Source organism: Vombatus ursinus, unplaced genomic scaffold (assembly GCF_900497805.2).
Source record: "Vombatus ursinus unplaced genomic scaffold, bare-nosed wombat genome assembly UNPS02014768.1, whole genome shotgun sequence".
NCBI lineage: Eukaryota > Metazoa > Chordata > Mammalia > Diprotodontia > Vombatidae > Vombatus > Vombatus ursinus.
In genome coordinates this window covers 26,632,078-26,659,608 of record NW_020954546.1, presented here as the reverse complement: position 1 = coordinate 26,659,608, position 27,531 = coordinate 26,632,078, and the positions used below count along the sequence as shown (strand labels likewise).

Here is a 27,531-nt window from a genome sequence, read left to right as displayed (position 1 = left end):
CTCTTCATCACTCCAAATCCAGCACTCTATCCCCTATGGCATTCTCCTCCTCCTTCTCCTTCTCTTTCTCCTCTCCCTCCTCCTCCTTGTTTTCTTCTTCTTCCTCCTCCTCCTCTTCCTTCTCACCTTCCTCCTCCTCCTCCTTTTTCTCTTCCTCCTCCTCTTCTTCCTCCTCCTTCTCCTCACCTTCCTCTTCCTCCTTCTCTTTCTCCTCCTTTTTTTCTTCTCCTCTTCCTCCTCCTTCTTCTCTTTCTCTTCCTCCTCCTCCTTCTCCTTATTATCATCTTCCTCCTCCTCCTCACCTTCCTCTTCCTCCTTCTCTTCCTCCTCTTTATTATCATCTTCCTCCTCTTCCTTCTCACCTTCCTCCTCCTCCTCCTCCTTTTTCTCCTCCTCCTCTTCTTCTTCTTCCTCCTTCTCCTCCTTTTTTTCTTCTCCTTCTCTTCCTCCTCCTTCTTCTCTTTCTCTTCCTCCTCCTCCTTGTTATCATCTTCCTCTTTCTCCTCCTCACCTTCCTCCTCCTCCTTCTCACCTTCCTCCCCTTCTCTTTCTCCCCTTTTTCCTTTTTCTCCTCCTCCTCCTCTTCTTCCTCCTCCTCCTTTTTCTCCTCCTTCATCTCCTCCTCATCCACCTTCTCCTTATAATTATTATTTCTTCTCTCCAGAATCCAAACTCCCTAAAACTCCAGTGCCAATTTCCCCTAGGGAAAGTAGGAATCTTCAGAGAAAGAAAAAGTGGGTCAAGAGTTATGAACTAAGAGAGAAAAAATCAGAATTGGAATTCATTTTAATCAGGGCTCTGCCACTCATTCCCTTTGTGACTTAAGGACAATCTCTGAGCCTCAGTTTCCTTAACTATAAAAGGAAGGATTGGGTAGATAACCTCTAAAGTCTCCAGCTGTGTGACCAGGGGCAAATCATTTAATCTCCCTGAGCCCTGGCTTCCTCATCTGTAAAATGGAGATAATTGCCCAACCTCCTTCATGGGATAGTGGTGAAGATCAAAGGAGATAATGCTGGTGGGAAGCTCTTAGCAAACCGTAAAGAATGACATCAATGTCAGCTATTATGCTGGGAGGCTGCATGGGACAGTAGAGAGAACATAGTACTTACAATCAGGGGACCTGGGTTCCAGTCTCAATTCTATCCCCGAGCCCAAGTCTGGGCCAGTCACGAATACTTTCAGAGGCTCTTTATCTGTAAAAATGAGGCAGTTGCACTAGGTAATTGGTTTAATAGAAGAGGCATTGACTTTGGAAGACCTAGATTTAAATCCCAACTCTGCCACTGACTGGCTGTGTGACCTTGGGCAAGTCACTTCTTTTCCATAGACTGCAATGTCTTTACCTGTAAAATGACATTTTTTAAAAATTTGCTTCTCTGAGTGTAAGTTGTTTTGCCCCAGTAGAAGGGAAGTCATTGAGGGCAAGGACCCTTTGTGTTGCCACAATGCCTAGCATAATGCCAGGCTTATATGCGTATGCATTTAAATGCTTAAATCAAATTAAATGCTTATGAATGAATAAGGGGTTGGGTGAGAGAATGGCTAAGTTCTCTTTCAAATCCTGCAAACCTGCACATGCCACTCATCAGCTTGTTCTAAAGAAAGCTGTATATAAATATGAGTGGCAGTGTTTCAAAGTAGAGATAGGGCTAGTCTGGAAGTCAGGAAGACCTGAGTTCAAGTCCTGACCATATGTGACTCTGGGCAAGTGACTTAGCCTCTCCATGCCTTAGGCAAAGTTCTAAGTCTGTAAGTCACTGAGTTGCAAGCCTATACACTTGGAGTTTTCAATGTCACGAGTTCTCTCACTGATGAGGTTGGAAGGCTTCTGCTTCTCCTTCTCCTTCTCCTTCTCCTTCTCCTTCTCCCAAAAAAGGGAGGTCAAGATAGTGCAGGTGGGATTGGGGTGGGAGTGATAATAACAGTAAGGGAAGACCACCTGGCTTAAAATGAGGCTTCCTGCCTCTTAGAACTGTGCCCCACCTCCTTCCCTACCCTCCACCCACCTCCTCCTACCATCCTTCCAGAAATGGTGTAGAATTAATAAATACCTACTATGTTCCAGGAACTGTCCTTGGTACTAGGGACAAAACAATAGTAAAGCAATACTTGCCTTCAAGAAGCTTACATTCAATCAAGGGAGACCATGTACATATACATATACATACACATATACACACATATATACATATACATACACATATACATGCATATACATATACATACACATACACATGCAAATAAAAAAGATAACTTCTGGAATTGTAAGACACCAGCCCTGGGAACTGAAGGAAACCACCCCCCACCCCCCCACCCCCCGCCCAGAGCTAAAGGGAACAGCAGGAGGTACCTCTACCCTTCAGATTAGTCTGGGAGGGTATGGGTCCTGCTTCAAGGGGATGGATGAAGTATCTTCCCAAGGAGCTCGGTAACAGAAAGCTCTGGCTTGGGCAAGTATCCATACTTCCTTCTTGACTCAATTTCCCCAAGAAAGCAGCTGTCTTGCCAGGACTCAGGGGTTTGGAATGAGAGTGAACTGAGGTGAGAATGGAGTGATGGTGAAGGGAGTCCCCTCTGGCAGGAGAGGAAAAAGCTTATATCCCCCCTCCCCCCATCACTGGGAAGGTGGAAAGCCTTAAGCTACTAATTAGCTCTTTAGGATCTCTCTAGGTTTAGCCTGAAAATACTACTAATCCCTTTCCCTCTCAAGGAGTCAAATAGTGGATTGTACAGCTACCCCTGTGATCCCTCACCATACCCCACTCTCTGAGTCTTTCACCCCAGTCCTCCAAGAGCTCAGGTAGAAGTAAATCACTTTGTAAACCTTAAAACGCAAATAATTGTTATTAGCATCAATATTGTTAGTAGAGTAATAACAATGATTATGATAGTAAAAATAAGAATTGCATGATAGATCAAGAGTAAGCATTGATATGTTTACTGAACACACAGCAAGAGACCCACACCTTACTTAAGGGAACTGGGGAGAAACCAGCCTCAGATGAAATATTTTCTGGGGAGACTCCTCAAGTCAGTTATTCCACTTGGAAGTGACTTGGCCATCATAGACTTCCAGCTTTGATGGCCTCCCATTGGCATGGAAAGGATTGCAGGAGAGAGGGACTCTGGTCTCTTGGATTTTCTGGGTTTGATAACTAGTTGTGGTTTATCTACTATAGTACCTAAAACCCAAGAAAATTTTAATCTCCTTGGAAACCTATGTTAGTGGGACCATCTTTTTTCTCTTTCCTTCCCTTCCATCTGGGTGATAGATGTCAGAGAGAAAACTGAAAGCTTAAAGGGGAGAGAAAAAAAAAAAGAAGATCAAGGAAGAGAGAGAGAGAGAGAGCAAAAAGAAAATAAAGAAGGAAATGGAGAGAGGACAAAAGAAAGGAAGAAAAGAGAGGCGAGGAGAGTGGAAAGAGTGAGTGAGGGGAAGGGAGGAAGCAGGAGACAGACACAGAAAGAAAAGAGGGGAAGAAAGAAAAAAAGGGGGGGAGAGAGAATGAAGAGAGAAGGGGAGAAACAATGAAAAGAGAGAGGGAGAGAGAGAATGAAGCGGGGAGGGAGAGGTGTCAGCTGTGGTTCTCCCTCCTGTTCCCCAGTCCCCCTAGCACGAGAGAACAGGTGTACTGAGAGATATGAGAAGAAGACAGGAGAAAGCTGAGTTGGCACAATTCCAAGGCAGGGTCCCTCACTAGAAAAGAGAAGGGCAAATGTGAGAGAGGCTGGGTAGAAACCCCAAAAAGTCAGACTGCATAGCAGAGACATGGAAAGAGGGAAAGAAAGAGAGAGGTAAGTGGTGGGGAGGAGGACATGAAGTGTGTGTGTATGTACAAGGAGGATTGCTCTGAGGAAATAGGTCCCCAGGCTGGCAAAGAGACCGGTCAAATCCAATCCTCCAAGAGGCTCCCTCTTGCTTTTTTGTAGTCTTTTCTCAAGTTTTATGACCCCTTCTGGATCATCCTACTCCTGTCAACATCTGGCCCATGTCCTTCCTGCCCAGAGTCTCCATTACTCCCACAGCCACCCCACTGCCCCAGGCTCAGTCCTGCCTACAGGAAACTTTGGAGAATCAGGCTGCTAGTGGTTCCCTCCCCCCCAACCTTTGGCATTACTTAGAGAGTTAGAAGGTCAAAACAGAGCTATGCAGGGATAACTCAGGCACTTCGGCTATGAGAGCACCTGAGTCCACCGGGAAATCACATTACAGGATTATTATTTTATACAAAGTCAGCAGTCATTAGCTCACTGTGCTTGGGCAACTCAGTTCCTCTCTAGGCCTCAGTTTCCTCATCTGTAAAATGGGGGGAAGGGGGTCAGACTAAATGATCCCTAAGGTCCCTCTTTCCAACCTTGATATGTCATGGCACTATGAGTCTGTGATATGATAGGAGTTGCTCTTCCCAACAACTTAAACTCTCTCTCTCTCTCTCTCTCTTTCTCTCTCCCCCTCTCTCCTTCTCTTTCTCACTCCCCCACTACAGCTGTTACCTACGAAAAGTCATAGAATGTAAGAGGGAGAAGGGTCCTTAGGGAACATGTCTTCCTTGCAGTCAGAAGTCTTATCTCTGACGTCGGTTCTGTAATCCTGAACAAGCCTCTGAGACTCAGTTTCCTCAACTGAAAAATGAGGATGATAATACTGGCACTACCAAGCTCATAGGGTTGTTGTGAGGCTACACTGGACTGAGGGCAAGATTTGGAGTCAGCAGAGAAGAGTGCGAATCCTGGCTCAGCCACTTTCTGTTTGTGTAACAGGCAAGTCACTGCCCTTTTCTGGGTTTGTTTGCTCATCCGTAAAATGGGAGGGTTGGGCGAGATGACTTCTAAGGTCACTTTCAGATTTAAATCCATCACCTTATACACAAGTGAACTAATATTATTATTACAGAGAAGGAAACTGAGGCTTATACCATTGGGCAAATAAATTACTTCCCTCTATAAAATAATGGGGCTTGATTATATAATCTTAAAGTTCTTGGATTCAACCTGGGGATCCCCTCAGCTCCTTTCCTCCTCCCTCTGCTCTGACTTCTTCCTTCTATGTCTCTCCAATTGGTAAGCTAGGTCTAGGTTCCCTGCCAGGGTGGTAAGTAAGCCCAAGGTTTACACAGGGAGTTAGAGGCAGAGAAGGAACTGGACCTTAGGGGTCCTGGCTCTCCATCTATTATGCATAGGAGATCACTTATAGCAGGAAGGGACTTTAGAGGTCATTGACTCCAACCCCCTCATCTTACAGATGAAGAAACTGAGGCCCAGAGAGATGAAGTGATTTGCCCAACGTCACATGAGTAAGAGCCAAGATTTGAACTTGGCTTCTCTTATTCCAAATCCAGGGTTCTTTCCAGTGGACCAAGCTGACTTCCTTGTCTGCAGCCCAAAGCTTCTCCCACGGATGATAATAGTGTTGTCATGGGAGCAACATTAAGTTTCTCTTTCCGAGAGAAAGAATGCTGGGTTTCAGATCAGAAGACCTGGGCTCGAATCTCATCTCTGCCACTTAGCACCTGTGGGACTTTGAAAAGGTCCCTCCTTGGGACTCTGTTTCCTCCACTGTCAAATGAGATGGTTGATTGGATGACCTCGAAGGTCGTATCCACAAATCTGAATAAGGGCTGAACTTGGAGTGTGAAGGCTCCGGTTTGAGTCCCAACCAGGATGGCCACTACCTGGATGACCTTGGCCATCGGGCCCTCTGTAACTTGGAGGAGTTGGCCTGGCCTCTCAGTCTTAACGAGTACCTGCGGAATGGGGTGGGGGAGAGGGAGGAGGAGGGAGGGAGGAAAGAGCCAAGGATGGTGTCATCCCTCCCCGAGGATGAATTGTACCTTGGTGAGAAGCCAAGTCTCCTCCGTCCTCCTCCCCTCCTCCTGGAAAGCTGATCTTTACCTCGGGTGGGTGGGTGCCAAGCCCCCATCCCTCCTTCCCTGCAGCTGGAGGCAGAGCCTAGAATCCGGGCCAGGGCTGAGGAGAGAGTGGGGCCATGGTAGTCATGCGGAGCCGAGCTGGAATCCGCAGCAGCCAAGGAGCGAAATGAGCCTCCAGGCGCGTTGGGATCCAGTTGCAGGGGTAGTTTTACCTAGGTGGACCCCACTACTTCCCCTCCATGGTCACGCCGCATTTAGTGGCGGCTGCACCAGGCGGCGGGGATTCTGAGAAGGGACTGACGGGGACTCACCGAGGGGAAGGAGGGAACATGGTAGGGCTCAGAGCTCCATTCTCCACCCAGCCCCATCCCCAGGGCCTTGAGCCCCTAAGGTAGGGGGTACGATGCGGGGGGAAAGACTCGGAGTCAGAACCCTGGACTTGGAATCTGCCTTGGCCATTTAGAGGCTTAACCCTCAGTGACCTTGGCTTCCTCCTAGAATCCTAGCCAGGCGTTTACCTGAGAGGTCCCCTGGGCATAGTAGCCTAGATCTAGAGTTGGAAGGAAAACTGAAGCTGGATTTGTCTGAAGCAGTGGGTGCCACTAAGTTAGGATTCCAACTCCAGTCCTTTGGACCCTTTTTGCCTCCTCCATGCCTCAGTTTCCCCCTCTGTAAAACAAGAGAAGTAGGATTAAATGATCTGGGAGGCCCCTTACTTCTCTAATGTTCTAAGATTCTGTACTCCCTATCTCAGCCAGGGATACCCCTCAGCACCTTTCCATCTCTCCCCAACACTGAGAGCCCTTCCTTCCATGTTTCTCAGACTGGTACCTAGTCCTCTGCAGAGGGTCAAGCCCTTCCTGACCTGCCCACAGAGCTCAAGTCCCTAATGCTCACTAAGTTTCTTGAGGGTAATATCTGTTTCTTATCCATGTTTTCCCTCCAAAATCTGCCTGAACGTTCTACAAACAACAGATGCTTAATAAATATTTGTTGAATGAATTGGATAAATCCTCCTTGGTCTCTGGACAAGAGCCAACCAGGCAAGGTCCTCCTCAGATTCCCAGGGATGTACACGTCCCATGGTCCTCTGGGTAATTTGGGTCCTGTCTCCTTTCTCCTGTGCTCCCACTTAACCAAGTTAAGGCCCTCTCAGTGGCTTTTTCTATCAGAGCCAGGAGGTCAGAAGCCACCTCGTGAGAGGAAGGGTGAACAATGCATTCTCTCCTGCTGTCCCATGGCTGCCTGGCCAACAGGGTGGGCACAAGTGACCTTTAAGCTTTAACTCTGAGTGACTTTGGTTATCCTAAAAGTTTTGGCTGCTGGGCAGCCAGACCAGACGCACATGCTGTGTCGTTTGTAAAGGGACCACAGTGCAATCTAGACAGCCATCCTGCTCCCCACAGCCCTGCCCTGGACCAGCCAGTTAGGATACACACCATAATGGTGTATTTCTGGTTGCCTAAACTCAGCAGACCAGACAGGGACATAGTCAGGCCATCTCTAAGTGACAAGGGAAATCATACTAGGCAATCTTCCTTTTAATTCTTTCCCCTTCGATCATATGCCTAAGGGTCAAATCAGGGTAAGAGGAGAGACCACGGCAGTAATGAGGGCATCCCTAACCTTTCCCAGGATGGAAACACCTGCTATAACACCTCTACCCATACCACTTAGACAGGCACCCAGCATTGAGAACTCAGAATCCCCTAAGCCCATCAGGGGTCACATCACCTTACAAAAACAAAGGCATCAGGGTCACAGGCCTGTCTCTCAGGGCACCACACATAGAGTGGATGGGATGTTACACTTTTTAAAAAATATTCTTGAAACCCTACATGGTAGAAATTGTACAATCATTCTTGAATATATGTGAAATTACACAAAGACAATCGATCAGTCAACGTGCAAATATTTGTTAAGCATTTACTATGTGCCAAGTGTTGTGCTCAAAGCTGTGACTGAAAGGACAAAAAACATTGGTTTCTGTCCTCAAGAAGCTTACATTCCACTGGAGTAAACAATATGTACCTAATGAAATACAATGTACATTGTCTAAATACAATGTTAATTTTGGGAGGCAGGTAGCACCATGCCTGGCACGTAGGAAGCATTTTAAAAATATTCATTCTCTCTCTCTCTCTCTCTCTCTCTCTCTCTCTCACTCTCTCTCTCTCTGTCTCTGTCTCTGTCTCTCTCTGTCTCTGTCTCTGTCTCTCTCTGTCCATTTCTTTCCATCTCTCTGTCTCTGACTCTGTATGTGTGTATGTGTCTCTCTGGTTCTCTCTCCCTCCTTAGCTGAAAGCAGGGGTATGCTGGTAAATGTATTCAGGACACACTTTTAAGTTTAATCTTCCTTATTAGCGTTGTCTCACTTTCTTAAGTCTAGACAATCAACAAAACAGTAAATCAAGCCCTGATTTGTAGTTTGCCGATAGTAAAGGTATAAATTTAACAGCTGGCTCTCCAAAAGCTGGTTCGGGCTGGCTCCAGCACACTTCTTGCTAAGAAGATCATAAAAGTTTCATGTATGGTATCACCTGAACAGAGCTTTTTTTTGGGGGGGGGAAGAAAAACTTAAAGATTCTAAGAGGTGAGAAGAATAACCCTTTTAAAGAAATTTGTTATTTTGTTATTCACAGCAGAATCTACATTCATCTGACAAAGAATAAGAGACTGGCTTACAGAACAGAGAGCAGGTCTCAAGGGTTCAAATCCTGTCACTGACACATGCTGGCTGTGTGACTCGGGGCAAAGCCTTAAATCTATCTGTGCCACCAATCAGTTTTCTTTTTCTTTTTTCTCCCAGGCAATCAGGATTAAGCGACTTGTCCAGTGTCACACAGCTAGTAAATATCTGAGGCTAGATTTGAACCCAGGTCCTCCTGACTTCAGGGCTGGTGTTCTATCCACTGTACCCCCTAGCTACCCTGACCAATCAGCTTTCTAAGACTATCAGTTGTATGCCAAGTGCTGATTTGCATTGGTGGAAGGAGTTTCCATACTGAGAGTTCTTTATGCCAATGGAATCACAGAGTCTGTCCAAAAAAGCCACAATGACATGTGAGCCATTATTCAGTCTCCAAAAGCAGTCAATTAATTTATTCATGGGCCACACACTCCCACCCCCACCCCTTTCCAGGCATCTTTGGAACCTGTGGTGTAGTCCAGTGCCATAGCTTGGAGGAGGGGAGTAGGGCTTTACTCCAGAATGCCAACACTGGGTGAGTGTGTAACTTTGGTCCTCTGCCAGACCATGCCTCCCTCCTCTTACCCAATCCCCACAACTTTATGAGAAGATTCAACTAATCTCTCTGTCCAGGCAACTGTACCCCACAGTCCTACTGTCCTTTATGCCTTTCTCTCCACCTCAGCCTCAGCTACTTTTGTGCCAAGTGACAAAATTCTTAGTGTTAGCTCAGATAACTGGATCTGGAGTCAGAAGAATCTAAATTCTGTTACCTGTAACTCGAGGAGACCTTGGGCAAGTCACTTCCCAACTCTCCGGACCTCTGATTCAAAATCTATAATTGGGATAGAATTAGATGATCTCTAAAAGTCTCTGTTCTGTGCATCAAAGGTACCCTTAAAAGAGAAGAGAGGGGGGCAGCTAGGCGGCGCAGTGGACAGAGCTCTGGTCTTGGAGTCAGGAGGACCTGAGTTCAAATCCAGCTGCAGACACTTGACACTAGCTGTATGGCCCTGGGCAAGTCACTTAACCCCAATTGCCTCACCAAAAAGCAAAGAGAGAGAGAGAGAGAGAGAGAGAGAGAGAGAGAGAGGGTGTGGAAGGGTATGGCCTAAAGGGGGAGGCCGTGGAAGAGAGGGGAGGCCATCCCACTCCACTCAGTGACATGAACTGAGGACTGATGTGTTGTATAGGAGCGTTGGGTTGTTTGGTTTTTTTGAAAACATCTTCAGCCTGGAGGTCCTTTCTGCATTCCCCAAAGTGAGGACCTCAGAGGGTCACCCTAATTCTCTGTTCTTAAACAGGCTTAATGCACATTAAGGATAGCTCTTTAACCCTGTCCTATATATATACACACACACAGTTACACACACACATGCACGTGTGCACACACACATACGTATACACACACTCACACACACATACACACAGACACATATACTCACACACAGACACACATACTCACTCACATACACACACACTCATGCACACATACACACAGACATACATATACTCACACACAGACACACACACTCACACACATACACACACCCATACACACGCTAGTCCAGCCTGGACTCTTGGCCTCATGGTGCTAGGGAGGCTAGTGACGTACATTAGATTCACCAAATCATGTCTCAGATTGTCCAACCCTATTATTTTACACAAGAGGAAACTGAGGCCCAGGGAAGGGAAGGGACCTGCCCAAGATTAGACAGCGTGTGGCCAGCAGAACTAGGATGAGAACCCAGGTGTCCCAACACTCAGGTCAATGCTCTTTCTGAATGGATTACGGCAGCAAGATAATTCAAGTCTTCTCCTTATTCCCCCCGTCTCTCCCCATTTCTTTCATTCAACGATTCTTCTCCGTGCCTGGGGCCTGTATGAGGGTTTAGAGGATCATAAGATCAGAGAGATTTTAGAGATGAAAGGAATCTTTAAAATCACATAGCTCCCATTTTACAGATAGGAAGACTGAGGGCATTTGTTGCAATTCAACAGCTTTTTCTTAAGCATCTTGTTGAATGGATACCTATGTGCCAGTTTCATCCATCATCATACTATCAATCATTATTTTACTATGTGCCAGGCCCTGTGCCTAGGCTCTGGGGCAGAGATGGGGAGGGAACACAAGAAAAGTGAACATTCCCCCCCCCACAAGGAATTTACTTTTTTCCCTCTTCTGTCTCATCCACTCCATATTCCAATTATGGGGAGGGTTTTAGGTGAGGATTCTAACAATAACAAATCACATTTCAACCGACTAATTAACAAGCATTTTTTCCCAACTATAGCAGGAAATTTAACAAGTATTTCTTTCTGACACTGTGCCAGGCATTGGGCTAGGTACTGAGGAGAAACAGTCCCTGTCCTCAGGGAGCCAACATTCTTTCAGAGCAGACACGTATAAGCAAATGCCGAATAAATACAAGATAAATACAAAAATGGCAGATAATTTGGAGGAGTTGGGGAGATTAGGAAAAAAAGGCCTCAGTAGAAGGGGGTGCTAGAGCTGAGCTCTGAATCTGGGTTCCAGTAAAGTGCTCTAGAACCATTTCCTTCGAGAAGAGCACCAGCCATCATGGGGCCATGACTGGAGGGGGGAGATGAAGGCAGGAGAAAGTTCCCAGGCTTCCACATAGTTACCAGCGGGGCCGGGGCACTGGGGTCTCATTGCAGCCGACTTTCTCTGAAGCCAGGATCAGGTGATGGTGTCTCTGCTCCAGCAGCCATCTGACATCCCACTGACCCCTCCGGAGAGCCTCGAGGGAGGGCATCGAGAAGACCTCATGCAGACCCGGAGGGCCACGGGTTCCCCACCCCCGCAGAGTGTAAGTACCTGGTGGGTGTGGGGCCCCTGGCCGCTCTCCTGACTTTGAGTGACCATGGGAAGTGAGAAGAGCTCCAAATCTGGAGTCAGCCTAAGTTCAAATCTCAGCTCTTGTTGCCTGTGTGGCCTTGGCCAAGCCCTTTCCTCTCTCTAGGCCTCAAAGACTTCCTGAGTAAAATAAAGGAAAATGGGGCCAAGTGACTTATAGTATTGGCCTCAGTTTCCTCATTTGTAAAATGAGAGGCCTCAGGGGTCCCATCTATGATGATGATCAGTTATTCGGGGAGGATCAGAGATGACCATCTGGGCAACACTCAGCATAACAAAAAACCTTATACAAATGTCAGTAATTATTATCACATAATTATAGATCCCGGAATGTCAGACCTGGAAGGGACCTTAGATGTCATCTGATCTAAACCCTACATTAGGATGCAGAGATCCAGAGAGTGAGCGGCAGATTCAGGACTAGAGGACAGTAGATGTCCTGAATGCCAACCTCACGTGTGTTCACTGAACACTGAGTCAAAGCTTCAGAAGAGCAGACATCATGGATCCCCTATCTGTCTCAGAGGGTGCCCCATTTTTCCCTTCTTCTGTATCCTCGGTGGTTGTCCAGTGGTCCCACCCTAAAGCTGCCTCCTCCGGGCTGGCCTCCAGAGCCAGCAGGCTCGTTCCATCATTTCTTTCCTTTTCCAGGAGAACCCTGGCTTCAGCTGCCCCCCCTACCCAGGCGATGTCCAGCCAGAAGCGGAGCCTTCAATCTCCTCCCACAGCCCCAGCCCTTCCTCCCCGTGCCCCGAGCAGCTTCAGGGTCACTTTGCCGCTGGACCAGTCCAGACAGCATTCCGTCTCTCCCAGGCAGAGAAGTACCAGAACTTCGGTTATGAGGATGGGCCGGTGGGGGGGAGCCCCGGACGCTTCCTCAAAGACAGCCGTATCCCCTTCCACCCTTACAAGCGGCAATTCAATGAGGACGTTTTTCTCGAGGCCCATCCAGCCCTTGGCCTGGATGGCCACTCCTTCAAGAGCCCGGGGTGCATGGAGACTTTTGAGGATGTGGCCAGTGCAGGGGACACAGAGCCATTCGCCCCCAGCTTCTCAGCAGAGGCCACTGCCTGGTGCAATGGACCCCATTACCCAAGCCAGGAGCACAACCCACAGATGATGGTGAGTGAGAGGCCACCTGGGCCCTACCTCTTTCCTTTGTCCTCTGCCCCATCCCCGGGCAGCAGCCCAACTGGAGGTCTTTGAAACCGAAGGGCTCTGGGTTCCCTCTCTGATCCACCACCCCACCACACCACCCAGGGCAAGTGTGAGCCAGGAAGGAGGCAGCTCTGCTTTAGACTTCAGCTGGGGCTGTAAAGTCATCACCTACCAGCAGAGCATGGAGGAGGAAGGGGCAGGAAGGGGAAGAATGTCATGGCCAGGTACAGGAAGGAGGGGGTTGACAGGGTAGGGAAGCTGTCTGGCTTCCCAGCTCCTCCTGAGTCAGGTCTCTATGGTGTGGTTTCATTATTTTTTGTTTGAAGTGTCATGATTCTCCAGCATATCTGACACACCCATATGCAAATGTCGGTACAAAACCACATTCCACAAGCACAGAAGAAGTCATTTTTAGGTTATCCACAATGATTTGTTTTTGCTGTCTGATGGGTCACAATCAGCACTATTGGAGGAAGCAGCTACCTCAAGGAGTTCGGCGGTCCATGGATACATTGATGGGTATAGGTTCTAGCAAGAGAAGGGCTTTCAGGATCACATAATCCTTAGTCTTACAGAAGCAACAGAGGTCTCTGAGAAGTGAATTGATTTATCCAAGGTAGTAAATAGATTGGAATTCAAACCCAGGTCCTATAATGTCCTTATCTAGGTGATTAGATGTTCTTTAACGTACCTTCTAGACCTCCAAGATGTAGAATCCCTCTAAGCTTCCAATCCAAGGCTTTCATCCCATCGGCCAAAGCAATCATACAAGAGAACGTACAATTGGGAACTGACGTGAGCAGCCGCTGTTCTCAGAAGGACCCCTTTGGCGTCCCGCTCAGGTTTCAGGTGTATGCACAGACCTCCCTAGAAAGAGAACTCGGGAGGTCAACTTGTCTGTCTCCCTGTCTCCGGGCAGTATTTCTCCTGAGCCATCCCAGACCACTGAAGCTATCCAGAGAAGTCTTCCTGCCCTCCAACCCATCCCACTCCCTCCTATCAAGGACAAGAGCAAAAGCAAACTACGTTCCTAGGCATTCGCTCCTTGCCCACCCTTACTAAGTGACCTTGACCAAGGCTGCCCACGTTGGGTCATGAGGTCCTAGTTCTAGGACTGGAAGGGACCTGAAAGGGCATCTAAGTCAGCCTCCAGTGGAGGAAACTGAGACCCAGGGAGATGAAGGGACTTGCCCAAGGACACACAGAGGCAGGATTCAAACCCAGGACGCTGACACCAAGTCCAGCTTCCTCTCCACTGTACCACACGTCTCAAACACCTCTTCCATCTCCGATGGTCTGTGATTCAATCTCTCATAAAGGCACCTCCGATACCCTCATTTTGCAGACAGGGAACCCAAGACCCAAGAAGTTTAAGCCTGGTTAAATTAGGTGGCAGCACAGCAGATAGGCACAGTGGGCCTGGAGTCAGGAAGAGCTGACTGAGTTCAAATCTGACCTCACACACTTACTGTGCAACCTTGGGCAAGTCATTTAACTCTTGTTTGCCTCACTTTCCCCATCTGTAACATGGGGATAATAATAACACTTACCTCCCAGAGTTGCAGTGTGGATTAAATAAGACAAAATTTGAAAAGTGCTTAGCTCAGTGCCTGGCACATAGTAGGGTTTATAAAAATGCTAGCTCTTATTATTAGGTCACTCATTCAAGGACACTGAGGTAATAAGCATCAGGTGAAGGATTTGAACCCATGATCCCTGACTCCAGAACCAGAGTTCTTTCCATCATCCTATACTGCCTCTCTGTTTCATCTTGTGATCATCACCCACATACATTTATTGACCTCCTACTGTGTTCTCTACACTATAGGATCAGCAAAGATGAACAGGACATGGGTTCTGCCCTCAAGGTGCTAATAGGCAATAATAATTTTAAAAAGTGATTAATAATAAAATTAAATCATAATAAATGTAGCAGGAGCTAAGGGCCAGATGAGGGACTCAAGGGCTATACAGAGTGTTAGAGAGAGAAGCACTGAGTGCTGAGGAGGGCTTCATGGAGGAGGCGGCACTTCCGTCGGGTTTGAAGAGGACAAGCAAGACAGACATCATGGAACGATTTGAACATGTCTGTTTCAACTTGCCTGAGATGGTTCATGTGGTGGGGAAGCTAATGAGGGAGGAGTGAAAGGGGAGGAGAGCTAATGTTGGATTGACCCTTCTTCCCATTTAAGTGAGCTTGTCCTTTCCTATAATAACAATCATAGGAGAGGTAGCCTGGCCCAATCCATAGAAAGCCGGCCTCAGAGTCAAGAAGACCCAGGTTTGAATTCTACCCCTGACACCTACTGGCAGTGTGACCCTAGACAACTCACTTAAATTCTCAGTGTTCTAGGTATCTCTCTAGGATAATCAGTTGCTAAGAAAGTGCCAACCTGCTTTGGTAAAGGGAATTCCTTAGGCCAATTAAATCATACATTTAATTCCCTCCCTCCCTCCCACAAAATAATAATTGTCATTTACGTAGTTCTTTAAAGTATGCAAAGCACTTTAGGTACACATACACCTTCTCTTATTTGAGCCTCAGTAACCCAGAGGTATACCGCACAGTAGGTGCTATAGCTGGTATTGTCTCCATGTTATGGATGAAGAAACTGAGGCTCACAGAGTTTAAGTGACTTGCCCATTGTCACACAGCAAATGTATCAGAATCAGGATCGGAACTCAAGTCCTCCAAGTCCTGCATTTTCAGCATTTCTAAGCAGCTCATGGCTTCCCTATTGGAATCCTGGAGACAGTACCTGCCCTAGCTCTCTGGACATTTGGATTTGGGGGTTTGGGTGCCCTGCGTCTCCCTCCGCTGGGAGCTGATTTGGGGGCCTCCTGAATCCAATTCCCGTTTGGGTTCTAAGACACAGCAGTTGAGTGCTGGGTCTTTGTCCTTTGGCCCTTCCGCAGAGATGTTGTGGCCCTCACCAAGTCAGTGCATTTGGGGGCATCTGCAGCCATGACTGACACTCCAGCCTCTCATCTAGGGTAACGGCTAAGGTAATGAGCAGTAGGGCTGTAGGTAAGACTTCATGACGTAATGGAAAGAGCCCGCGACTAGGAGTTACTCCATCTCCCATAGCTGTGTGACCATCCTTCCCCGGGCCTCCATGACTTCCTGTGTCAAATGAGGAAGTTGGGCATGACAGCTCTGCCATTCTTTGGTTCCATGACTCCCAAAGGCTTCCTCAGCTCCATCCTCCTCTTCCCTCATTTCTCTGCCCGCCAGAAGAAGAGAAGAAAAGTGAGAGCAAGGGGTGAAAGAGAAGAACCATGGGAGAGAGAAACTTGACTGAGTTTGGTTTGGGGTAAAGCACTGGTCCTTGGACGTGGAAGCTTCTTTAGGTCCTCTTGGGGATGGAGATGGACCCACTATGCAGGATCATAGATTTTGAGTTAGAGACTTTAGAAGCCAGTGAGTCCAACCACCATGTTTTACATATGAGGAAACAAAGCCCCAGAGAGATTAAGGACTTGTCCAGAATCCCCCAAATAATAAGTAGCTGAGGCAGGTTTTTCTCACTCCAACCTTAGTGCCCTAGTCGCTAATTCATGCTGTCTCCCAAGTATCTCTTCTATTTCTTCTTCCAGCACGGGTCAGAGGTCAAACTCAAACCACCCCCTATGGAGGGCCCACCTGGACTGTATTGTTACCAGCCCCAGCACATGTACTGCCCCTCACAGCCCTTCCACCAGGTAGGTATGAAGGGCAGGGGAGAGCAGAGGGGTCTCATGGGGGACTAGGAGACAATACAGACACTGAATCTCAATGCATGGACTAGTCAGGAGTTTTGCCCTCCTGAGATGCTCCTGGGAGCGTAAGAGAGTTTTCCAGAAGGCAATGGAGCACATGGCCCTGGCCATACTACAGGAAGAAGCTGGCCCTCTTGGCCCTTTCTTAGGGCAATAAAGGAAGCAGCTACAGACCAAACCCTCAGGTGCTCAACCTCACGTGTAGCCCCCAAAGACAAGTAAAGTTCACTTGGCCATTTGGGAGAGGGAATTCTAATCCCAGTAGGGGGGGGATTTTCTGCTCCAGTTATGAAATCCCAGTCAGGGGCTGATGGTCTCAGCCTCAAGAGAAGCCAAGCTAACAGAACTAGGAACTGAGATATACATTCCAGAAGGGCAAAAGATAGAAACAGAGCAATCTGTGGAGAAAGTTGGAGAAGGAGAAGGAGAAACAAGATGCAGGAACAATTAAACACAGTAGCTTAGTGTTCAATAAATGCAAAGGAACCAACTACATTCCTTTTTAACAAAAACTACTAGGAAAACTAGAAAGCAATCAGGCAGAAATTAGGTCCAGACCAACATCTCACACCATATACCACAATGAGCTACAAAAAAGGTCACAGTGTAAACAAATCAGATGAAAAGGGAAGGAGTTACCTTTCATAAATACGGACAGAAGAGTTTTTGACCAAATAAGGGATAGAGATGGCGATAAAAGGTACCTAAAATTAAGGGTCCAAGGATAGTAAAGATGAGAAGAGATGAGAGGAGAGTGTGGTGAAGTAAGGGAGGCCATGCATCATGATAAAAAGAACACTATACACTAGTGTGATCTTATCCTAAATATGCCACTTATTCACCGTGTGACCTTGAGCAAGTCACTTCTCTCTGGGTCTTATTTCTCCTTTGGAAAATGAGCAGGTTTGGTGAGATGATCTCCAGTGTTCTTTCCAGCTCTGATATTATATGACAGAGGCCCCTCTGGTCATCACCACCAGTGCAACCTGGGCCATGTCAATTAACTGCCTTGGTCCTCGGTTTCCTAGTCTGTAAAATGAAAGGATTGGATAAGATGGTGCCTATGACCCCTTCCAGCTCCAAATCTGTGAAACCTAAGCTCTCTTCCTTCATTGTTCCAGTCCCTTCTGATCCATCCTCCTTTCCCAGCTTTTCTCTTGGCCCATCCTCCCATCCCCCAGGTCTCAAGCTCCACCCCTGGTGCCTGGGATGCCAAGTGATTACCCCACACTGGCATCAGCTGGATGTAGAAAAAGTTTTTAAAAATCCCCACATCGGAGGAGCTCAAACGCTTCCCGGGAGTAGCCGGGCAAGACAGAGCAAGTGATATGCCCTGCACCCATCTCCATCCACCTGCCGCCTGGCGCTAGGACAAGCCTTGCCTGCAGAGCAGGTTTCATTCCCCAGCTCTCCAGCAGTATTTGCCCCGTTTGCAGTGAAAGCAGCAGTGCCAGGCGTAGACAAGTAGAACCCTCCCCAACCAGAAGAGAAAGGGGCCAAGAGAAACCTCAGACCAGAACGTTCAAGCTGGAAAGAGAGCTTGGACAGCGTCTGGTCTGGTGGAGAAAGGAGGGCACAGGAGACAGACAGAGTTGCTAAACAGTTTTTGGGGGGCAAGGGGAGATTAGAGCATAAGGGAGCTTCAGGGACTAAGTCCCAAGTCCCTAACAAGGATTCAGCAATGGCCAGGCGCCATCCTAATTGGGCCTCTGTCAAATGCCTTCAGAAAGTCCAGTGCTTGCTTTGATTCCAGCCTCTGAACCAGATGGCCCCTCCCTGGGCTTTATGGGGCCTGGGGTAGAGGTTGACTCAGCCCTAAGTTCCTTCTAGGTGACCTGAAAAGCTCGAGAGACAGGGAGCACCTTGGGGAGGTGAAGTCTCCCACCCCCCCATAAAAGGCCCGTCCCTGACACTTCACAGCCCTCGCACGCCGCATAAAACCGGCCCCCTCCATCCCCACCCCAACCCTGCCACCACCTCCTGCCCTTCCAAGGAGCCACTGAAACTCATAAAAGGGCTAAGAAACTGATGAATGCCCGGGCCCTGCCATTGCTAATGGTGATGGCCACATTTCAGGGGCTACTGGCCTCCCCCAAGGCCAGAGAGGTGTGGGCAAGGGTCCAGAGCACTCAGGAGCAGGGAAGGGAATTGAGTGACTTACCCAATATGGAGGACAGAAGTCCCCAAGGTGCTCCATGTCACGCACCGGTCCCAAGGTGGACCATGTCCTACCTGTGTGCTTGTAGTTGCCAAGGAACGTGTGAAGCCAGATCAGCTGTAGGGAGAAGCGCACCGTGAAGGTCAGTCTCTATCCCAGTAGAGTGTTGGACTTGGGGTCAGAGAGCCTGGGCTAAAATCCTACCTTGTGTGGTCTTGGGAAAATCAACCCCCAAAATCTGAACCTCACTTTCCTCATCTATAGAACAAAGAGGTTGGTTAGAAGAGCTCTAAGATTCCTTCCAGCTCTAAAGCTAAGGTCTCATTCACTCCCTACAAAACTTAGCCATCTTGTGACTAGTGAAAGCAAATGGAGGGGAGTGAATCAACTAACAAGGATATGAGGGACCTCCCACACATATATGCCCCCGAATTCTTGATCATAGGATCATAGATTCAGAGCTGAAAAGTCCCTCAGAGGTGCAACCTCCTAAATTTACAAATGGGGAAACTGAGGCACAGAGTGGTTAAATGATTTGCCCAGGGTCGTATCACACAGATAATGTGTCTGAAGTAGGATTTGAATCCAGGTCTTCCTGACTCCAAGTCCAGTGCTCCATTCACTATGCCATCCTGCTTTTCTGATGTTGTTATCCTCTCTAAATTTCAGTTCCTGCCTGAATCTTCATTAGGCATCAGGCTAAAAGGCTTCTGGGGATGTGTCTCTATGTTAGGAAGAAATCAAAGGGAAGGGGCGCTATCTTGATGAAGAGGCTTGAACTCACCAGAAACTCCGCCATACTGACTTCCTTTCTCTCTACAGTACTCTCCTGGCAATGGCAATTATCCTATGACCTACCTCCCATCCCCACACTATGCTTACCAGAGGATTGCCCCTCCAGCCAGCGTGGAGTCTCAGCAGCCGCTGTTCCCCAAGCCCATCTATTCGTACAGGTAACCACACTCTGATTCCTTTCTGGCCTAGGCAAAGCGCCTTCCCCTCCAATACTCCTCTCCCCCAATTACTGCCTCTCTTCCCATTTCCCCATTCCCACTCAGCCTCATCCGCACCCAACCCCTCAGAACTCAGCATGCTGTTAGGATGCAGTCAGGTGGGACAGAAAGAACCCTAGAATGGGAATCAGGAGACCCGGAATGCACACAGCATAAGAGTGTGAGGACCTGATTTTGACACTTAACAGCTTGTGTGACCTTCAGCAATGCACTTCAACAGTCTGAGCCTCATTTTGCCCTTTCAGTAAACCTGGGGGCTAGATGGGCCTCTAAGATCATTTTCATCCCTGGACCCGGTGATTCTAGGGACCATTGTGCCACAGATTTGCTCACGAAGCCAGACAAGTCACTTCCCTTCGATGTTTTCCAACTTCCTACTCTGTAAAACCAGGGTTTGGACCTAGAAAAGGTACAGGATAGTGAAAGTGTGGAATTCATAATCAGATGACCTAGTCTAGGCTCTGCCACTTAGACTTGTATGCCCTTAGCCAAATGACTGAACCTAGTCAGGTCTCGGTCCTCATCTGTAAAATGTCGGAATTGGCCTAGACGACCCTTAGGCAAAATCTATAACTCTGAGCTCCCTTTCAGCTCGAACGCCATGTAAGAACCTATAATGGGTGTTCTACCCCAACCCTTCCTGCTACAACCTCCCACCTCCAGCACTGGCTCCAATACTCAGATGATATGCAGCTGCCTAGACAATTTTGGAGAGGAATAGGGCCAGATTCCACTGAATCTCAGAGTTAGAAAGGACCTCAGAACTCCAACCTGCAACTGACCAAGAATCTCATCTACAACCTTGACTGGGCCTTGTGGGCATTAGTCCCCAAGGATTATTGACTGTTGTTAACCCCCACACTATAGGCATTAACTTATGCTTCATCTTGTGGTTACAGGCTCTGGCTCTGGTGGCTGATGGGTAGGAGCAGTGAAGGAAGAGTACAGATTGGTTCTCTCTCTTTTTTTCAATTATTTATTTATTTGTTTTTAGTTTTCACCATTCACTTCCGTAACATTTTGAGTTTCAAATTTTCTCCCCCTCCCTCTCCTCCCCCCTCCCCAAGATGGCAGGCAGTCTGATCCAGGCTCTACTTATACATTCATATTAAGCATATTTTCATATTAGTCATGATGTAAAGAAGAATTAGAACTAATGGGAGGAACCATGAGAAAGAAGAAACAAAACAAAACAACAAAAGAAAAGGAGAGCAAATAGTCTGCTTGGATCTGCATTCAGACTCCACAGTTCCTTCTCTGGATGTGGACAGCATTTTCCATCATGAGTCTTTTGGAGGTGTCTTAGATTCTTGCCTTGCTGAGAAAAGCCAAGTCTATCCAAGTCAGTCACCACACAACATGGCTGTTACTGTGTACAGCGTTCTCCTGGTTCTGCTCACTTCTCTGGGTATCAGTTCATATAAGTCTTTCCAGATTTTTCTGAAGTCTGCCTGTTCATCATTTCTTATAGTACAGTAGTATTCCATTACATTCATGTACCACAACTTGTTCAGCCATTCCCCAATGGATGGGCATCCCCTCAATTTCCAATTCTTTGCCACCACATAAAGAGCTGCTATAAATGTTTTTGTACATGTAGGTCCTTTTCCCATTGTTATGATCTCTTTGGCATACAGACCAGATTGGTTCTCTTAACTGCCATTACATTTCTGACACTTTCTTCCCTCTGTCAGTCAACCCGAGCTCAGCTCTACCTTAATGTAGTGGGGAGGTGGTATAATGGAAAGAGGCCCAGAACACTTAGGGTCTAATTCCAGTTTTGCCACTTAACCTTGACCTTGGGCAATTCACTCCTCCTCTCTGAGCTTCAGTTTCTTCCTCTGCCAAGTGCAGATGATGATAATAATAATATTTGCTCTACTTATCTCACAGGATAGTAAATGGTAAAGCGTTATATAAATGCAAGCTATCATTACTGCTTTTACTAATCACGGCCTAAGCCAGATGGAATTAGGAAGGTCAACTGATGCCCAAAGATCATGGAACTTTCTCTAAATTCAAAATGGCTTTTGTGTTATTTGTTGATCCATCCATATCCTGGCACTCTGCCATTGGTGCAGATGTTCGAAAGCTGGTCGATCATCTCTTAATAATTGCAAGGATCCTTCAGATTTCCAATTTCCAAAAAGGCTCAGAACAGAGTTCTTCCCCTACATTTTTTAAAAAACTGAGTTTTTAATTGATATCTTGTATTTGTACATTGTCCAAATTTCCCCCTATATCCTTCTTTCTCCTCCCTTTCAGAGAGCCATCCCTTTTAATCAATAATTTTCTCCTTTCATTTTATCCTCATGAGGGAGTAGATGTCAGGGGATATTTCTCCCTATTCTTCAGATGAGATATGTGAAGCCTAGAGAGGTTCGATTTACCACTGAAGACACAGAACTGGGATAGATTTCCAAGTCTCCAGTTGGCCTTCTAGGTCCTCGGGTGTGGCCTTAGTCTAAATTTTACAGAACAAATCCTTTTATTAAGGGAATTTGTTCTGTAAAGTTTGGATTCAGTCAAAGGGCCACACTTGAGGATCTAGAGGGCCACGTGTGGCCTCGAGGCCACAGGTTCCCCATCCTGGCTCTAGTGCATTCAGACAAGCCTAACATGCTGAACTGAAACTCAATTCAATTCTCTTCATTGGACAAACATTAATTGAGCACCTACAATCCTGGCTGCCCACACTGCTAGTGCCTTTTCTCTGAGATGACCTCCCATCTACCCTGTATATATCTTGTATGTTCATAGTTATCTGTATGTCATATCTCCTTTTAGAATGTGAGCTCCTTGAGGGCAGGGACCATGTTTTTGCCATTCTTTCTATCCCCAGTATTTAGCACAGTGCCTAACACATAGTAAATGCTTAATAAATGTTTGTGGACTAACTTGTTAAAATAAGCACAGGGGATAGAGAGATAAAGATGAAACAGTCCCTGCCCTCAAGAAGTTTATATTCTATGAGCATGCCTGCCACTGAGTAGGGCTCTAGAAGAGTAGGGGCATGAACTTACAGAGGTCTCTCTGTTCCTTCAGCATCCTCATCTTCATGGCCCTCAAGAACAGCAAGACAGGCAGCCTTCCAGTCAGTGAGATCTACAATTTTATGACTGAACACTTCCCTTATTTCAAGGTAAGCCCAACCATGCACTTGCCTGGCTTTGACATTCCCCAAGCCTAGACCTCCCTGAGCTCATTCTCTAAGAGCAGTTATTCCCATAAGCCAGGAGGTAGAAAGCCAGTGCCCTGCCTCAGTTATCCAACCTAGCTAGAGTAAGGAACTGAGATAGCAAGGAAGCATGTTTTCTTCCATTTCCATCCTCTTCCTCCCCATCCCTTGGATGATGATCAAATTCCTGATGTCATTGAAGGGGTCTCTGTTAGGTCTTGTTCCAAAGAGAGGTAAGATAGCTCCAGGTCTCCCCAGATGGGGAAATGGGGAGAATAGAGAGGGCAAGACACTTGGACTGGGCATCTAGGTTAAAACTTCTGCTTCTTTAAGGAAAAGGATGAGAGGCCCCAAGAAAGGAAAGACTTTTCCCAACCATTGCCCTCAACATCAGCCGTGCTGCTTGCTCTCATGCTAGGTGGGGTAGAGGGCACAACCTGGCATGATGAGTTCTCCAAAGTTCTCAACCTTCACCCTCCCCACACATGGGACCCAGGCAACTTGGTAGGGAAAATCATTAAGAGCGTAAAGAATTTGGTTGGGAGACAGTTGTGAAAGATGCCATGGGATGCCAGGTTAGTAGCACCAATCTCCTTTTCTGGAAAGAGATAAGGATCTCTTGTGGGTGGCAGGGGTGCAGTCCTGCCTAGAGGCAGGGCCATGGACTTAATGTCTGTAGAGGCCTTTCCAAGCCCAGGAATCATGACTACCCTACCAGCCACCTAGAGAACTAGGCTTCCAATGTTAGCAGAGGGGCTTTGGGGGTGGGGGGGAAAGAGAACCAAACAGGTTTTGTTCTGATGGGATGGATAAGATTCTCTCTAGATGGGGAAGAACAGATACAAAGTTTGCCCAGAATCACACCACAAGTTAGGAAAAGAAATTGGATTAGAATTTAGGGCCATGAGCAGCTTTGATGGGAAAGCCTCCCTTGCCACTAGCCTAAATCCACAGCATCTCCTTACCTTCTGGCCACATGTCTCTCTGTCCCAGGTACTCAATAGTTTCTCCCTGAGGGGACTATTCTCATCCCCATCCCCTGTTCACACTAGAGCAGCTTGATGACTGGGGACTCAGGCTTGTCTATCACCCAGCCTAGGAGAAGGCTAACAGGCCAAGTTCTTCTCTCCAGGGTCCTTCCCTCTCTACCCTCTCCACACACACACCCCCACCCCCCACATCGACCTGCCTTTCAGCAAGGAACTAGGGAGCTGTCCATGAGCCAAGCATCAGAAATGCCCTTCCCACCTCTCAGACCCTAAGTCCTTGACTCGAAGAGCTCCTGTCTTTGGGACAAAGCACCCCTCCTCACACTCCTTCTGCTCTGTCTTGTTCCGCAAGGGAGAAATTCCTTTCTTTAGGGAGTCAGTCACAACACTCTGCCGGGAGTACTTACTTAGGCCTTAGCTCTCTTAGGCACAGATTACTCTTGATTCTTTCCTTGATAAAGGGGAACGTGTAGCATGGATAATCCAAACTCACAGATGATGATGATGATGATAATAATAATAATAATAGCACCTTTCCATCTGCCATTGGGGAGTTTCTACCTTCCCAATGTTTTTAAGTGAATGTTCAAGTTGTTACTCAGTCGTTTCAGGCATGTCCAACTCTTTGTGACCCCATTCGGGGTTTTCTTGGCAAAGACACTGGACTGGTTTGCCATTACCTTCTCCAGCTCATTCAATTAAGCACCTGTAAGTTTGTGGGGGGAAGGGGGCGGAGATCTGGCCTGAAAATTAAAAAAAAAAAAGACCCAAGGGGCAGCTAGGTGGTGAAGTGGATAGAGCTCTGACCTTGGAGTCAAGAGGACCTGAGTTCAAATCTGGTCTCAAACACTTGACACTTACTAGTGTGTGACCCTGGGCAAGTCACTTAACCCCATTGCCTCACCCCCCAAAAAAATCTAAGAACCACAGATAATTCTGAGAGTTATTTGAAAAACCTGTAGATCCTGTGAGACCCTTTGTCCTACCAAGATGATACCAGAGCATTCCCAGGGTGTCTCAGGAGCTACCCAATGCATATCATCATCTTCAAGACAAAAGGCATTCTACATCCACCCCCTCCTTGGGAGACTAAGGTGCTCCTTCTCCTGTATACCTCAGTGGTGTGGTAGATAGACAGCTGGCCTCAAAGCCAGGAAGCCTCCATTCTGACTCAAACTTAGTGTTGTGTGACCCTGGGCAAACAAATCACTTAATTTCCCAGGGCTCTAGGCAACTCTCTAAAAAAAAATGATCAAGTGAAGAGGAGGTGCTGACTTGCATCGGTAGAGGGAGTTTCCCCACTTGGGAGTTCCCTGTACTGAGGAAATCACAGGCCCCATCCCTATCCCTTTCTTCTCTCAAAGCCCATTCGAGGGGCAGGGTTAAAGGAGCAAGTGGGCGTCCGACCGTGACCCAGCACCTCTCTGCATCCTTCTCGATCTTTCCAAGGGACCTGCTCCCTAGACCATTGAGAGAGGGGGCCACCCCTCCCAAGGCCACCCCACATTCATCGGCCTCCCCCAGGAAGCCCCGAGCTCCCCACCCTGACACCCATCCCGCCTCCTCCTGCTCCTCCCTCCTTCCCCCAGCCCTCCCCTCCCAGCCCATCTTCCTGGCTTAATTATTTTTACTAGGAGACATGTAATCCCTGTTTTATAGGGTTGGAAATAGAAGAGGTTGGACGGCTTTTTTTTACCCCAGTTGTTGTTCTTAGCCAGTTACATCACTCTCTGCTACGTTTACCTTTGACTTAAGGGAGAAAACATCTTTTAGGTTGGGGGTGGGGAAATCAGAGGACTCTGGCTTCGGAGCTGGAAGAGACCCCAGAGGCCATCTGGTCCATCCCCCTCATTGTACAAAGGAGGAAACTGAGGCCCACGGAGGTGAAGAATCTTAGAATCCCATCTACCATTGGCAGGAATCCCAGAGGTCATCTAGTCCAACTTTCTCATTGTACAGAGAAAGAAACTGAGTCCCATTCAGAGGCCATCTAGACACACTCTTGTTTCATACATGAGATAAACGAGGTCCAAGGGACTTGTCCAAGGTCATACAGGTAATACACCTCAGAGGCTGGGGCTGAAGCCAATTCCTCCCCCTCCAGAGCCAACTCCTGCCCCACACTGTCTCCCCAGTCCACATAGGCAAAGGCAAGGCAAGATGGCCGATGGAAGGTGGGACAGAGCAAGGATGCTTGAGTCGATTACCAAGGGGTAACCTGGTCGAGGAAGATATGTTGGGCAACTGTCCCATCAATCCAAGAAGCCAACCATTGCCCTCAACATCAGCCGTGCTGCTTGCTCTCATGCTAGGTGGGGTAGAGGGCACAACCTGGCATGATGAGTTCTCCAAAGGACTTTGTGTTCCTTCTGAAGGACTGAAGCCAGGAGTGAAAGGAGGTGAGGCACGGCTGGCTGAGGGAAGAAAGACCTCCCCATTCCTGGCTGAAGTGTCATGAGACAATATGGTGCCATGGAAGAGAGAGTTAGAGGGGGGAGGGCAGTATAGAGGGAGAATCGAAGGACCTGGGTTTGAGTCCTGGCTCTTCTAATTACTGAACTTGGGTGACCAAGTCACTCCCCTCTCTCTGGACTCAGTTTTCCTAGCTATAAAATGAGCAGATGACCTCTAAAGTTCCTTCCACCTTTTTTTTTAAGGCAATCAGGGTTAAGTGAGTTGCCCAGGGTCACACAGCTATTAAGTGTCAAGTGTTTGGTCTGAGGCCGGATTTGAATTCAGGTCCTCCTGACTCCAGGGCCAGTGCTCTATCCACTGCGCCACCTAGCTGCCCCACTTCCACCTTTTAAGATCCCATGATTTTACAATATATAACATGATATGGTTGGTCTAATTCATGGATTCCTTACCTTTTTATATTTCACAAACCCCTTGGGCAGTCTGGTGAAACTTAGGGACTCCCTTTTCAGAAGAGTTTTTTTTTTAATTCATAGTTAAATAAGTTTCACTGAGAGGTTAGGGAAATAAAGATGTAATCTTTTTTCCCATCCACATTCATGGACCCCCCCTGAAATCTATTTCTGAACCTCTTGTGGGTCCAAGGGCCCCAGGTTTAGGACTTTTCACTCTTTGGTGATCTTTCTCTACACAATCCAGCCTCTCGATTCCATAGAAAGAGCTCCAGATGAAGTCAACCCAAAAGCTACTTGGAATCCCTCTGTTAACCCCAAGTCCACCCTTACCCCCAATATTTTTTGTGGACTGTGGTTCCCTCCAACTGGGATTTTTTGGATGCAATGGGATGGGTTAGAGGGGTGGAGGAAAGGGGCTAAGGGAGTGGAGTGGTGAGATAAGCCAGAGAGCTGTTAGGTTGGGGAAGGGATACACACAAGGTGTGTGTGGGGGGGGAAGAACAGCCAGGGAAAAGCTCTTTACCCCATGGTTGTTTTCCAGATATTCCTCCTCTCCCTGGAGGAAGGGGAGGGGTAGCAAGGAGAGAAAGTGAATCTGGGCTGCCCTGGGCCCGAGATGACAGGGGATATGTCTCTCTGCATGACAAGGACTCAGCAAGGCCACTCGATATAATTGTTGGATCCAACCATCCCTTCTCCAAACAGGAAGAGCTAGGGCCCCCAGCAAAGGGACTGGGGGTGGAGAGTATCCCCCGAGTCACCAGTTTATGGGATTGTAAAAGGGCACAGTGCCCATTAACACACTAACCACCTTCTGCATGGCTAATTGATGATTCTGCTAGGGGACATCATACTGGGGGCTGAGAATAAGTGCCTAAGAGGTGAGTCTGCTTCCCAACAACCTCTTCCCCTTTCCTTAAGGACTTCTGAATATCCTCTCAGGCAGACCCTGCCTCTGGGTGGAGG

General features: G+C 47.6%; 1 protein-coding gene across 6 annotated transcripts in view; it reads left to right on the top strand.

The window, feature by feature from the left end:
* Positions 1-27,531, top strand: part of FOXN1 (forkhead box N1) — a 52,474-nt gene that overhangs the window by 16,406 nt on the left and 8,537 nt on the right. For all 6 annotated transcript variants that reach the window (XM_027862031.1, XM_027862026.1, XM_027862027.1 and 3 more), the window contains exons 2-6: positions 11,242-11,393; positions 12,092-12,562; positions 16,196-16,300; positions 19,338-19,468; positions 22,574-22,670. In XM_027862031.1, the coding sequence (XP_027717832.1) occupies positions 11,271-11,393; positions 12,092-12,562; positions 16,196-16,300; positions 19,338-19,468; positions 22,574-22,670 (927 nt within the window). In that variant the 5' untranslated portion in view covers positions 11,242-11,270. The remainder of the gene's footprint in view (positions 1-11,241; positions 11,394-12,091; positions 12,563-16,195; positions 16,301-19,337; positions 19,469-22,573; positions 22,671-27,531) is intronic.